Below are 16,754 nucleotides of genomic sequence, written 5' to 3' on the forward strand. Positions count from 1 at the left end.
TAGCCAGGCGAAGGTGTTGTAGAAAAAGATTTTCTTTCATATTTGGTGTCTCCGAGACATTAGCGTTAAATATACATTGGGCGTTGTTACATATCTACGCCCTTGACCTGAGTCTCTAGTCTCTAAAAAACGGTTCCAGATCCTGGAAACCACACTTTTTGAAACTCGAATAGTTTCTGCTACTTCAGCTTGTGTTTGGCTCCGCTCTAACCATCCAACAACTCTCCAAGCTTCTGATTTGGTTATCTGACTTCCTTGAGACATCAAAATCATCGAAACAACGTGCTTACTGAGTGTCTATCATTATTTTCCACTTTGTCTTGAATTAAGGTGAAAGCCAAATCAAATTCTCTGCGGCTAAAGCGTCGTCTTCGACGTAAAACTTAAAATTTACATGCTTCAAAGTTTGAACGTAAGAAAAATTTGCATAGGGGACTCTCTTTTTCTATTTTATGCACACGAAAAAGAGATATAAATTGCTTATACCGTTATTTCATACAAGACTTACAATATCCTTTAATTGCTTAGAGCAGAGTATTTTAGGCTTATGGAAAATGTTAAGTTTGTTAGTGCTGTATGTCATGTTAAACAGTTTGCAATTTGTTATTTGCTTCATTTTTTTAACCATTTTGCTGCTATGGAATTAGAATTTTACTGAGCAATTTTTTTAATATTGAATCAAGAAAGAGATTGTTTGGTAAACTCTGTGTGTGCTTTGCTGAGCACAGTAACATCAGAAGTTCCGTTATTTCTTTGCGTGACCTGGGATCTTACACAAAATTATTTCAATGATCGTGAATAAAAAACGTTATTTCTGATGAATAATTCATTCGTAAGAATAATTCAAATCGAGCATCTGTTAAATGAATTAAAAAAAACATATATTACTTACAGTTTATTTGCAAAAGAATTCTTTTGCTTACAGAAGGAGGAATACCATTTTTAGCAATGCACAGATAAGCACCCATATCTTCCCGATTTACTTGGGTAAGGTTCAAATATTCACCTTCTACTCTTTGCACTAGAAGGAAAAACAATATAGTTATATATATTTGTTAGTTAAGTCGCAATAGATGGATTTTTTTAAGGTTTCAAATGTATGATTATTTGATTACAAAATTATTTTACTTTACAATAGTTTATGTTTGAGTTATATTTGATTTCTATTACCTGTCGGTCAATAGTTATACGCAGAAATTTCAAATTTAAATAACTTTTAAGATTTGTTCTCAGAACTATGTTAGACCTTTAAAACTTTTGAATAATATAGCCGGTAGAATTTACGAAGTAGAAAATAAAACTTAATTTAGCAAGAATGATTAAAAAGAAACATTCCTTGATTTTTGTCTGTATACTTTTTACGATATTTCTTCCTATATATATATATATATATATATATATATATATATATATATATATATATATATATATATATATATATATATATATATATATATATATATATATATATATATATATATATATATATATATATATATATTTCATTTTCGTTTGAATGAAAGTTTTTCCAAGATAATAAATAGAGACTTTAGTTTTTTTCCGACTGTTTAATTACTTTAAAGAATGTAGGCAGAAACAAGGTAAGTTTTTCAAGAATATTATTTTTAAAAAGACAATATTGTGGATAGATAAGTTTACAAGTTTCTGATTTAAGACACTAGTGAAATATATAAAATAATGTATTTGTAATGTTTTTCTTGAAAAATGAACTTGCAAATCATAAGTTTCAAATGCAGATATGATTGAAATATAATAATTCTGGTATTAAAAACCAAAATATACGGTATTTAAACTACTTATAAGGTAGTTTTCCCATTCCTAAGATAATAGTTTTGGGGAAACTCTGGTTTTCAAAATTATAGTTCTTATTACCACATATTTAGCAAAACATACTAAACTGAAAAGTAAATTTAACGGACTAAATTGTTTTCGTGCTGTGCTTTGAGCTCTCTTGCTAAAATTACCAAATTTTACATCAGATTATAAAATCATATTTTATTGCTAATTTCTCCAAAATCATTACAAAAAGACGTATCCGAAAATAACTAGGCTTTTTGGTGTTCCCACTGGGTAGATTACACGGTAAGTTTTACCATATTTTGATATCTCGAACCACATTTTTTTCAATCGAATTAAATGAGTAATTATTTTAAATCTATATTTCAAATAAAAAATGAAAATTCCAACTGTATGAACATTTACATTCCAACGATTGCTTATTTTTCAAAGAAAAAAAGAAAACTCAAATTAAAGTATCCTCAATAGTAAAGTGCCCTCAAACATATTAAAAATGTTCTTTATAAAAATTCTAATTGTATTGGTCATAAATTTTATAAATATTTCCTTGTTAATTATTTAACCCTAAATATAATTAAGACCAACCATTATTTATATACAGAAATCTTTATTATTTTTGATTTAATAAGAGTTATAATTGCATTAGCTATTAGGCATTTTTCAAAAGAAGTACGCATATTTTTCATGTATCTTTATCAAGATAATTTTGTCTTATTAAAATAAATAAGATATTTTTACTAGACATTTAAATATTAAATATGTTACTTTGACTCTTTTTCCTTTTCTAATTAAAATAAATGACAAAATGTTAAGTAATTAAATTAAAGGGTAACGAATTATTCAAATGAGCTCTCTCGTGATCTTTTATGTTTACTTTGAAAATGCTCGGCTATTAATCTCAGAAAAGATATGTAAGGATATATATTTATGAAAAATAAATTAAGATTAGGATAAAAAATTATTTGAAATACTTTATTTAACATGATTAATTCTAAGAAACATTACACTTTTAGAAAGATATTCATAGATTTGCTTTAACGCACATTATATTTACTTTAATAAATTATTAACAAAATTCTTCGGCAATGACAATAAAACTTACAACGATATTCGATTTTGGCAAGTAAACGATATATTTAAATAAATATTCAGTTACAAATTTTACAAACTGAAGGTTTTCAATAGTATGTATTATTCAAATTTAAAATTTTAATATTCATAGTTTAAAATTGCAAATGCAAAAGTTGTTCGAAGTTATTTACAATTTAACTCAATCGTTAAATTAATGCGTAAATGCTTAAATGATAGTTAAATTAATGTGTAAATGCTTACTTTATCTATTTCCCTATACAGTGGCAATATTGTTTTTTTATGCATCAGAATCGGTTGAAAAATTTATTTTCTGAATTAGTAATTTCTAAAATGGAATGTTTTCAGAAATAAAGGAATGATTTTAATTCACTATTGGAATGTTATTATTTTTGTAGCAATCATACATTGTTTAATTGCTAAAAAATATGTTTCAAAATGATAAAGTGTCGAATTTATGTATTGCTCTTTTCGTTGTTCTAATCAATAGTCAATACATATCCTCTTATTTGTATTTCGATAAAGTAGAATTGCAGTTAGAGTAAAAATTGTGTTTGAAATCAAACTAAAATAAGGTTATCAATATGACAATATTACTTTTTACTTTTATTCGAAATACAAAAATATTAAAGAGAACCAAAATACATTAATGTCAGAATCATACGTAGATTATTACCAATGCCTTATAATATCTATAAAAAATTAAATGCTATTGCCAAACGCCCTCTATATGACATCGGAAGCATATAACTTTAAAGCACAGGGTACCCAATATCTCAGACATTCTTGTTTCTATCAACATTTTTACTGATAACAGATTTTTTCTAATTCCTTATAGTTTTGTTTTCCTTCAATTTATTCTTTTTCTGGATAAATATGAGATTTATTAGGAAAATAGATACTTTTGTCAATGTAGTTTCCAAGAAAAAAAGTAGGTATTCCTTTAGTTTTTCAAAGGGAAATGAAAATATTACCTAAATGTTTGATGTTCAGGGAAAATCTGAGGATCAATGCGAAAACAATTATTTTTGCAAATGTATTTCGTTGAGTATTGTCGGAATTTCTTTAAGTTTTTGAAAAGGAAATCAAATTTATCGTATTATTTCTATTATTCTTAGTAAGTATGAGGTTTAATATTAAAACACAGACTTCCACATATGTAATTTCGAGAAAGAAATTAGGATTGAATGAAAAATAAAATCTATTCGATTCTTTTTCCTAAAATTAAGGTTTTTCAGGTTTTGAATCTCCTCGAATCTGAAGTAAATCTTCTCTAGGATACATAATGGATCTAAACGTTTTCAGTCATAATAATATATTTTAATCACATTGAGACAGACACGTCTGAAAACACTACATAAGTATGTTCGTGTTTTAATGGAAGAGTACCAGGCAATTAGATCTTTTTTTTACTCCATAAAGTTTAATAAAAATACGGATTATTTTAAATGATTAACTAAGAGAGATTTGTAGGATTAGTTGTGATCTGCTAAATCAAGAAACAGCTCATCAATCACAAATTAAGCTCATCAAAAATCTAGTCAATGATCATGAAGTGGAGGTTATAAAATTTAAATTATTTCTTATTTGGAACTAATAACGGGCAATTTCAAACTCCCGTGTATTATGGTAAACCTTGATCAAAGATCATAGAACTTAAGATGTTATTTATTAATATTTATTATTCGTTCGGATTAAAAAACAATTAGATAACTACATTAGAAATCTCTATTATATAATTAGATTACTCTAAATATTAACGATTTCTTAGTTTTTCTTACTTGGAAAATTTCAATGACTATATTTTAAAAAATGTAATTCTGCGTTAATTCAAATTTCAGCAAAATAATTCAAATGTTATCAAAAATCTATAGAAATGTCTATTATTTAAATAGATTAATATATGAAATGTCTATTATTCAAATGGCAGACATATAATATTGTTCCGAATACTTGAATTTAATACTTTTCTAAGTCATTAGAGAAAGAAAAGGAAGAGCTTTTTAGAGTTAACTTTTTAAAAAATTTTGGCATTTAAATATCAAATTTTTGTTCATAAAAACAACATAATTCATTTAATGAATTTTAATTGAATGTGGGTAAAACTGTTCTATTAAAATATTAAGTTGTTTTAAGGAGGCTTAATGTGAAATTTTAAATTTCAGTCACAAAACGAAGCAAAAAAGTATGGTTATTTCAGTGTTTAATCTTTACATACATAAGTTATTTATTTCATAATAATAACTCCTAACAAGAATTCAATAATGTTATAAATTTTTTATAAAACGCTGCGTTGATAAAGCATCAGTTATTCAAACATCAACTTCATAAATTACATTTTAATTAATCTAATATTTACACTTTTTGCTTAATTTAGTTCTAAAAACAAAATTTAAACAAAGCTGTGTTAAATATAACAATTAAAATGTTAATTTTAGTAATAATATATTCGATGAGCTAACACAATAACAAATAACCAGAACTTGTAATTGAAGGAAAATATTTTTAAATTATCACTAATTAAATTGTAAAGTCGAAATATACATAAAAATAAATTATATTCCTTAATATCGAAGTAAATGGAACATTAGCGTCATTTAAGAAAGTCATTATTAGTTAATGTATTTGATGAATGGCATCTAAACAAAATTTGCATTGAGAAGTATAATTTTAAAGGTAAAAAAATATTCTTTCAAAATGAAACTAATTTAATTATTAAAATTAAATGTTTAAGGAGAACATACTTCATTTTTCACTTTTCATTAGCTCATTTAAAGAAAAAAATTGGTACTAATTTGTGTAAAATGTCCTTATTTTTAATTTTAAACTCAATAGTTTCTTTTAAAATCTGTAAATGTATATAAAATTAATTATATATATACTTGATTAAAATAAACTACTTAATATTTTTCTCAAAATTATGATTTATGATTAATAATTTAGGATTGTTATTTAAATTAATTTTTAATGCTACCATAATAAATCTGTTGAAAAAATTACTGAGTACAAAAAAAGTATTTAATAAATGTTTTTAAATGATTTAATTGTTAATGTTAATAGTTAATTAAAATTTATTAGTCTATGTTGGATTTTTGAACAGTTCAATGAGTAAGATATGCTACATATTGTATCTTGAGAATTACGAGATTTATTTTTTATATTTTACTAATTAGACAACTTATATAAATGAATATTAGAAATTATTATGGCAATAAAATATTTCTACTTGTTATACCAAAATCTCAAAATAGAGAAACTTTTAAACTAATTTCCCTTAATTACTTACACAAAATAATAAAATAAAGATTAAATTCATCTGAATTCCAACAGCAGTAAATTATGTATTTTAATGGAATGAAATGTAGTTCAAAACTAAAAAAATGTTGATTGCAATATCCATCATACATTCTTTTCCAGTAAGTCTTTACGTAATTTTTTAAGAAATTTTTATTTAAAAATAAAATGCGACTTTTTATCTTCGTTAAGGAAAATGTGTATAAAAATAACTAATTTAAAAATTAGCTCAAGTTTAAAAGTGAAAAAAGAGCTACCAATATGTTTCTTTGTTAACAGTTGTTTTGGGGAGGTATTCGTTCTATTGATTTTCCTTTATCTTAAAAATAACAAACATTAAAAGTCTTAAAAACTTAATAAGCACTTATTCGTTTAATTTCTGTAAATACCTGATAAAGACTCTACAACCAAATTTAATAATCAAGGAAATTTTGAAAACAAGCTGCGTTGTCTGTAATGTAGAAAGTAAAGAAATCTTTGCATGTAATATACGTTTTGCTGTTAAAAAGCAGACACGGGTGACGTTAAACAGTTTAAAATATCAAAAATATCCAGATTGAATCGACTATAAAAATTTCTCACTATCTTAATTTTCTCAAATTTTTTAAAATTTTCTTCAAAAGTTTAATAATTCAGAAATTGTTCGAAAAATAAAAATGGATATTACATGCTGTTTAAGAGGATAACATTAGAGTGATTTATGATAAAATGCATGATGAGTTCCAAGATATTATTTTATCTTGCTTTAAATTATTTAATGTAATATTAAGATAATTGGGATCAAAACGTTTATTTTAAAACAAATACTGATTGATTGCACTGTTTATGTAAATATTATTAAATATTTCCAAAATTTTAAAAGGAGCTGAAAATATAAGAGCAGTGAGAAAAAGTTAACAGTCAGTCAGTGCAGTCATAAATATCTGTAACGTAATAACCATAAACGATACTTATTATCGCATCGAACAATTTTGCCAGCATCGCGTCAGAGTTAATATAATAATTAATTTAAATATTGTAATTCATTTAATATAGTAATTGACTATAAAAAAACAACATACAATTCATTGCAAAAAATCGAATGCAATTCATAAAATTGAATACAATTCATTGCAAAAAATGAGATAATATTTACATTTGAAACATTTCTAAATATATTTTCAGATTTAGTTGAAATGGTCCACGGGAAAATACGTGAGAAACTCAAAAATATATAAAAGTCTCTATTAGAAAAATGCCCAAATTGATTGTTAAATTAATTAAAATAAACTGGATTTATTCCAATAAGTAAATAGTATTAAAAGGGAACAAAGTGATCCATCAACGGCAAAATTCATAATTTAAAATATCGATTGCATGTGAAAGAGAAATTTTCTTGGCTAGTTCAGACATTTATCATAGAAAGAAGAAGGATTAGTGGGAATTCTTTACCTATGTTCCTGGTGTTGCCGACAGGGCCCAGATTTATATCTTTTGAGTTTTCTCTCCTCCACGATATCTGAGGAGCTGGATATCCAGAAGCTCCGCAACGAAGACTCACTTTCGCTCTCTCTTCTACAACAGTATCAGTGCTCGTCTCATCCTCTACAATGGACGGTGGAACTGTGCAAAAACAAATAATTACGATTATCTTCTAATAATAAGGATTCATATGCATGTTCATAATTCAAAATAACGAAGATCTTGATATCGTTAATTATTGATTAAAGCGTGTGAATTTAGCTTTATAAATCAATATACATTTTTATGTGCGATATATTATATATATATATATATATATATATATATATATATATATATATATATATATATATATATATATATATATATATATATATATATATTTTTACGGAGCAGACAACGAAAAGCTAAAAAAAACTGACAAGGGAAGCTAGGGAAGTGTGACTCGTCAATTTCGAAATAAACTAGTGGGATGTATGTCTTATGAGGAGTAATATTAGGGGGCAACATTCGTTTCGTCCCATAGAAGGTTCTGTGAGAGATAAAAAATAATTCAATATATAGAAAAATCGGAATTTTATTATTTCAATGCAGACTAATAGTTATTGTAATTATCTCATACTCCAATTAATTTGTAATTAATTGGATAATTAATTAATTTGCTAATTAATAAAATAATTAACATTCTTTTCGGCTCATAGAAGGTCCTGTGAGAGATAAAAAATATTTCAATATATAGAAAAATCGGTATTTTATTACTTCAATGCAGACTATTAGTTATGGTAATTGTCTCATACTCCAATTAATTTGGAATTAATTTGCTAATTAATTATTTTCTAATATAATAAATTGATAAAAAATTGATTAATTATTAATTAATTATTAATTAATTATTAATTATTATTATTAATTACCATCACTAATAATAATAGTAATATATGCAAAACAAAATGGTCGAAAAACATACAGCAAATATTTGCAAAATGTTCTAAAAATTATTCCTTTTTATTACATATTTTCTTAAAAAAATACTCCATGAATATTCTTTTTTTATGTAACATAAAGACATCAAAAATAGTTTTCTTACCGTAATTGATATAACTATTCCTACTGCTTTGTTAGAATATAAATGCTTTATATTAAAGTATTTGGAAACATTTTTAACTATAAAATAAGCTGCATTAAATTAAAGGCAGCTAAGTGAAAGTGAGAATCAGTCAATAAATTAAGTAACTACTTTTGCCATAGATTATAGCATGTTGTGTTTTCCTCATAACTTTGCAATGCCATTTTCTACGAAGAAAAGTGCATGTTTCATCATATTCAGTCACTTCGTAAAGTTTATACTGCGCATACAAACAAAAACATTGAGGTATAGTCATAAATATGCTAATTTTATTCTTATTATGTAAATGAATTACCGATTTTTAGAATTCTAACATTGTTGTTAAATCATATTAAAGATATTTTGAGTAATATTATAATAGAAGACAATAATTCAAATACAATTATTTGAGCTAAAATAATGACTCTTTTATTTATTAGTATTTCAATGACTTTTTTATTTATTAGTATTTCAATGACTTTTTTATTTATTATAATTTCTTGGTCTTTCCTTTGTCTTTACTTTATTAAATTAGTAGCTATTATTAGTAGCTCGTACCACCAAAATGAATATTAATTTTATTCAATATCATTCGGCCTAATGCTGTTGCTCGAGACCAATTGATATTTTAAATTTGTTATAACCAAGTAATTGTTCCCCTTACGTGCAACTTCGTTGGTATTTAATCTAATAATCCGCATGGTAACAATCCGTAATAAATCTATTTCCATAGTATCTATAAAAAAATGCACAATATTAGTAGCGTTTTAATCGGCACCAACTTTCACCATACTTATTAAACTGCACCAATTAATATAGTTGTAGTTATGCACATTAACAAAAATAATTAAGAACCGCTGGCGTCAATAATAGTATAAGAGTTTAATTTTACTTTTCTTGTAAGCGAGTTAGTAATATATCCCCATTAATTTTGCTCTTCAGTACGTATTTTTTATTTCCTATACTGTTGATTTTAAATAACTGAGTTTCATAGAAACATGTTTTAAAATCATTATTATAAATAAAATGTAAGCTTTAAAAGCTTTGGAAATACAAATTTTATAACGTGACCAACTTATGTCAAGGTGCTCATGTTAATCTTTGAGTTTATGTGACATAACAAAAATAAAACAATTATATGGGATTAATAGATTTACTTAAAATGGATATACTGAACAAAAATGAATTAATATTAATATTAAATAATAAATAAAAATATTAATTTAAAAGCTTTTTTAAAAAAAAAAATTAATTGTAAAATATTGATCAATGACTTTTCCAATTAATGAAAACAATAACTAACCTAAAATTTCTAATAATCCATGCAATCCTGTATCTTAAATATTATTAAGTAAAAAGTCTAAGCCTTTAGCGAACAATTTTTCTGGAACATTTCTAGTGTATTCATTTCTTTAATAAAAACTCTGTTACACACATTGATTCTCATGAGTTTTATTAGCATAGATTTTAAGGTCTTAAGATCGTTAAAATATTTTTATTAGTATACCTCTTTAGAAACTTAAGGATGTTCTTTTCTCAAACTTTTATGATTTTTGATATTGATTTTAAATTCTGGCAAAACACTATTAAATTCTGTATTTTTTATATTTTTTTAATGGTGGTTGTATTTTTATAATTTTTTAATTGTCTTCAGATTGCAAGTATGCATCAAGGCTCCAATTTTTTTAAGCATTTTTACTAATATCTCTTAACACTAATCTAAATAAAAAGTGATGCAATTTTATATTTCCGGTCAATAAATAAATTTACTGGAACTTTGATATTTCTCTGAGTATTTATAAAAGTAATTTTTTCAAAAATTGATCGGAATAAAAAAAATTTCTAATAGTTAGGACCTTATTTCAAAGAATTGCAAATCTAGGCATTAACTTATCTCGAATAATATTTTCACGATTTGACCAGTGGAGAAATACTTGGTTGAGTTGAAGATGACCTTCCAAAGCGAAGCTTGGATTTAGACTATCCAACATAGAAGATTTAGCCAGTTTACCTTGAAACATAATTGAGTGCCTGCTTATATTTCTAATCGGTTAGTAAGGTCGTATTTCTTTAAATTTTTTATTCTTTCACATTTTTTCGTAACAAACTTTTAAATTTGAGAATTCAATGGAGGAGTTTTGTAGATAAAAAATGGGAGAAAACTTCAATTCAGTAATCAAATGTGATGCTTGGCTTTCATTATTAAAATCATTTTTTTTTACTTTTCTTTTTTTTGGGTAGTCAGGGACATTAGGTTGTTTGTGGCATTTTACAATTGCGAGCAGAAACGTTTCCTGTATATGTGTCTTTCAATTTTGTGTTTGCTGTTTTGTTCCAGTTTGTTGCTTAGACCAAAATTTTATTGAGAATTAAACAAAACATATCTAACTGGTAATCAATTTTACCGCTACTAGACACCCTTCAAGATTTAATTTCTTAAGACTCTTTAATGTAAAAACAACAAGTATACAAAACCTAGATTAAGGGAATATTTTTTTTAACAGATCATTAAAGTGATCGCATGAAAACAAAATATGTTAATTACATTTTAACATTTTTTATTTATCAAAATATATTTACTATTATTTTTCTATGTATTTAAATTTTAACATATCTTTGATTATCTTTCACTTTTTTTATATAGCAATTTTTATGTATGTGATTAAACCTCCTAAATTGATGAAAAATTCAAACGTCATATCTCAATATTTATATCGATTTTTTACAAATTTATTTAATATTTTAATTGATAAAATGATAATAACATTCAATAACGACGAATGTAAATAACATTCAGAAAACATTTATTTCCACCAATGGTATTAAAATTTTATTTAAATATTATTTTTATGTACTAGTGGTTTCAAACATCAGCTAATTTTTGAAATAAAATATTTTTTAATCCATAGGCCCGTGTTCAGAAATGACTTATCCTTCAAATATTTATCGCCAATTTATGCATCATTCAAGGGTAGATTATAGCTTAAATCCTTCTGTAATCGAGGCTATTAGATACCCATATGCAAATGCTTGCGATGATCATAATTGCATTATGTAGACTAAGCTAAAGGATTTGCCATTCAATAGTATATTTAATAGTGTTATGGTGTATATCTCTTCAAACGATGGATTTGTGTTCAATTGAATCTAAGTAACTGTTCTCAACACTCAAATAATCCATTTTAGATGAATTTATGGCAACTAGAAATGGAGTTTAATCTCTTCTTGTAATATTGTCACATAGGTTAATCATTCTAGTATCTGCCAATATATGCAACGTGACAAATAGGAGAAACAAATAAAAGACAATTATTTAACACTTCACACTTCTTTTTGTCTTTCATTCCCTGAATTAAGGTTTGTTATTTATAACTTTTTTTAATTGTCTTATGTTTTTTATACTGATAACCATTAGCGATTCAGTTCGTTTGAATTGTAAGTCCATCATATTAAACAAAACGCTTTATAAATTTTTGTAGATGTTATTTAATATTTAATTTTCTTTAATTAGGTAATTTTGGATTATAATTTACTTATAGAGTAATAGTCTATATTTAAATATTCGGTCGAGAATTTATTTTACTAAAACAGCTTGATTGCTTTGTAAAATAACCATAAGTCTGTTATGGGCTAAAGGTCTTATCTATAGACTTGTCAATTTAACTGAAGTAACAAGTCTTATCAATAGACTTGTCAATTTAACTGAAGTAACAACGTGAAAGTAATAATTTTTGAACAGATTTCCTCCTTTCTATATTTATTTAGTTTATATATAATTTCCCATCTAATAACATTCTTCTAATTATTCTTATATAAATAATTTAGGATCAAACAGTGATAAAATTTAAATAACCAGCTCAATCAGCAAAATGTTTTAAAGAAATCTTAGTAAATAATAGTTTTACAATTAAAATCTGCTTAAATCTTGAGAACTCAATTAAATATAATAAGTTTATTTTTATAATAAAAGAATACATTTATAAAGTATGAACAAATTAATTTACTGTTTTGAATTTTATCAAATTGTTTAGCCATTGTGTATGAAGATTGATATAATTTAAGCGTTTATTTATTGACACGGATACATTCATTAATTCATGAGAGTAAATAAATGTTTCATTAAATGCTAGAGATCTATGTCTTTCTTAATAAATAAATGGAATATAGCCAATGATTTAATAAAGGTAGTTATTAAATTAAAGTGCAAAAAATCTAATACTCGATGACTTATTTGAAGCAAATATAACCAGTTCTTAATGTTAATTCAGTAAAGATATTGAGTTTTATAATTTATTTAAAAGTTTCTCCTAATAAAGCATACATTTTATTGCATAGCAATCAACTTCAGCATGAATTTTTGTTTTATTCTGCGTTTCGTAATTTGAATATGAGTGCTGTTTTGTTGATTATTCATTATTTAAAACAACTGAAGATTTTAAGAGTAAAATAACTGTTATCCAATATTTTTCTTTTCATTTACACATATCAATGCTTTTAAAAAATTTTTAAATTAATTTCATTCAATGAAATTTAATTTAAATACATTTATTTTCATTTATTGTTTAATTTTCAAATTAATTAATATTAAAAATATTAAATAAATAAATTAATTTTTCACTATAATATAATTATATATATATATATATATATATATATATATATATATATATATATATATATATATATATATATACTCTATAACAAAAAAAATCGATGCACCAAGAACGCACTAAGACGCGCAAAATCGACGCTCGATCAGGCTGGAATGATGCCGACTGGGGACGTATAGTCTTCAGCGAGGAATCCCGCTTCCAACTGTGTCCTAACAATCATCGAATACGTGTTTGGAGACGCACAGGGTTGAGGGGGGATCCTGCCTACACTATTGCGCGCAACACTGGCCCTCAACAGGGCATTATGGTCAGGGGTGCCATTTCCTTTGACAGCCGGACCCCTTTGGTCGTCATTAGAGATACACTTACTGCACAGCGGTACGTCGACGACATCCTAAGACCTGTTTTGCTACCGCTCCTTTTTCTGCGCCCTGGGCTGGTTTGTCAGCAGGACAATGCCAGACCACATACGGCACGTGTTGCTATGAACTGTCTGCAAGCTTGTCAAACTCTTTCTTAGCCTGCCAGATCACCAGATCTCTCTCTCCCATCGAGCATGTCTGGGATATGATGGGAAGGCGATTGCATCTGGCACGGAATGTTGATGACCTCGTTCGACAATTGGATCGAATTTGGCAGGAAGTTCCGCAAGAGACCATCCGGGAGCTTTATCGGTCTATGCCACGCCGTGTGGCAGCTTGTATCCAGGCAAGAGGCGGGTCAACACCTTATTGAACTTGTTATTGAAACTCTGTAAAATATTCAATTGTTCTGAAATTTTAATCAGTTACTATTCCGTACATTGTCTTCATATCCACCAATTTCTGTTTAAATCGGACAACTCCTTCTTGGTGCGTCGATTTTTTTGTTATGGAGTATATATATATATATATATATATATATATATATATATATATATATATATATATATACATATATATATATATATATATATATATATATATATATATATATATATATATATATATATATATATATATGAGAAAGGATTAGTGAAAGAAAGATATCAACGAGAAAAACAAGGAAAAATAATAAGTTTCATTTAGTGTATATGAGCTGCAATTACATCGAATCCATAAAATTAGTTAAAATCCCCCCCCCCAGAAAAAAAACGAGCCAAAGATTTATGATTCTTTTAAATAGAAGCAGTCACATAAATGTTCGGTCTAATCTACAAAAGTAAATTATTAATGTAAGTACTAGTTTAAAATTCAACTAATGTTTTAAAGCTAAATTAAATTCGCCTGCACATAAATTATGTGTTACAATTTAATGCAATTAAAAGAATAAATACATAATGCTTGATTAAAGCCTTAAAGAAAAACATGTCTTACCCATTACATCCAAATATCCAGCTTGACTTATCATGGGCTCGGTATTAATTTGGCACATGTAATAGCCTCTATCTGAGACATTTACATCTTTGATATGAAGAAACCATTGTCTTTGATTGCTGTTGGTTATTTTCAATCTCTTATCTCTGCTTATCACGTGAATATGATAGCTCAGTAGGGTTTGGGTATCCAATTTTATCCAAGCTACCTAAATTTTTAAATAAGAAGAATTAATGTAAATGTGTGTAATGGAATAAAACATTTGGCTGACAACTAAGTACCCACCTTTTTTTTTAATTTTAACTTTTTGTCTGTCATTAAAGGTTTTTGGCACAGTGGTATAGATCTTTTAAAAAATATATATTTTGTTCTTCTGGAATCTATGTTTTGCTTATTTGTTGGAATTATTTGATGTTACTTTTCAGTGAATTATTAGAATATAATGCGAAGTAGAGAAAACTGTTCGTTTTCACCGCTTCATTTGATTTTCTTTTTAACAAGGATGAAAAGATGCTCTCGGCATTTGAGCTGTATAAGGAGAGATTTTATTTTATTTTACAACGATGAAAAGCCGACCAAATTCTTAAATTCTAAGTTTACGACTAACAATGCTTAACTCTGCAAGCCTCGTAGAGTTGTAAATTTGAATTCAACCCGGAAGTCAAGAGAACTCCTTGTTCAAGCTTGTGGGCAAACTAATCTTCGCGGTGAACATTTTGAGGGAACTAACTCTCATTTGCGTGGCATGGAATGGAAAATCTCGAAAAACTTCCGTGGTTAGCCTGGCTAACAATGTAGTATCGTTGGAATGATGACTACTAGATGTCGTATTCATATTAATTACCCCTTCTCTGAATTCGCGCTATGTTAAAAGAATTAAAAATCCCATTAATAACTCCCGGTTTTCACTCGGTGTTCACCAAATCATTAACACTAGAAAGAAATATGGGCTTGTTTGGCCCCTCTCGTTTTTTGTTGCTCTGTTTTTTAGTTATTTTCTTTTGTTGCTCTCGTTTTTTGTTACTTTTAATGCCCATTGTTTGCCCAATGGAAAGGGGATTTTGACCCAGGATTTTTTCACCACTGACTATATTTTATGTGCCCACTGCAATCGGCTCAAGTCCGGAGCAGAATTCGTATCAACCAGCCGCCAATGAGATTGGAACGCTCTATTGCTTGAGTCACCTCCGCTCTGTACCAACAGGTTTCCACAGCTGAAAAAAACCGTTCGTAATTGGTGCATAGAAATGAAAAAATCTGGCCTCCAAGATGACCCCTTTTCAGGCAGCCCAGTTGAAATAATAAAATGTAATCAAACGAATTTTTAAGTGAAAACTGGTGTCGAGTGACAAGAAATTGACGGAGAAAATTGCATGGCCACAAACTTAAAATTTTTAAAAAATTTAAAAATAAATCGAGTACCTGAAAAATAAACCGGAGGGAACTCAATATATATTTATCGTCATGTACAGTGTGCAAAATAATAAGCAGGCAGGCCTGAGTAAATTTCGATCTATTGGTGGGATCTTTATTAAATTCAATTTCAATTCAAACAAAAATTTAAAAGTCAACTTCTCGCAATTTATTTGTCGATATACCAGTTTTGCTCAAAACTTTATATTTCAACAGGTAAAATAACATTCTTTAAAATGATGTATAAAATGCTAAACCTTACAATTCAAAACTTTTTGTAAAACTTTTAAATACAATATTCTAAGTTAATAAATATTTGCTAAAAGTTTTTTTTTCTTCATGGAATTATCTTTGAATAAAAGAACTTTAAAATTGTGCGAAAAATTTCTTCAGTTCGAGATAAGATTTCTGAGATGTGATGCAATGCGCAAAAAATAAAATTAACAATAAGAGGTCCAAACTCCAGTTTGGACCAAACTATCGGGACCTTATTTCCCAGCACGCGGCTGAACTCTATATTTTTGGGGTCAAAAATATGAGTCTGTCGAAGAAAGAGGTATGTTTAAGCAGAGAAGGTATGTTTTTTAGTCTGAATTCATCGCTTAA

General features: G+C 26.7%; 1 protein-coding gene across 1 annotated transcript in view; it reads right to left on the minus strand.

The window, feature by feature from the left end:
* LOC107452480 (lachesin) overlaps positions 1-16,754 on the minus strand; it is a 180,624-nt gene that overhangs the window by 20,447 nt on the left and 143,423 nt on the right. Inside the window, exons 3-5 of the mRNA XM_016068967.5 lie at positions 14,736-14,943; positions 7,633-7,803; positions 893-1,021 (exon numbers count right to left, since the gene is read on the minus strand). Of these exons, the coding sequence (XP_015924453.3) occupies positions 893-1,021; positions 7,633-7,803; positions 14,736-14,943 (508 nt within the window). The remainder of the gene's footprint in view (positions 1-892; positions 1,022-7,632; positions 7,804-14,735; positions 14,944-16,754) is intronic.

Source organism: Parasteatoda tepidariorum, chromosome 6, assembly GCF_982258835.1.
Source record: "Parasteatoda tepidariorum strain Cologne lab strain chromosome 6, Ptep-v5.0, whole genome shotgun sequence".
Lineage (NCBI taxonomy): Eukaryota > Metazoa > Arthropoda > Arachnida > Araneae > Theridiidae > Parasteatoda > Parasteatoda tepidariorum.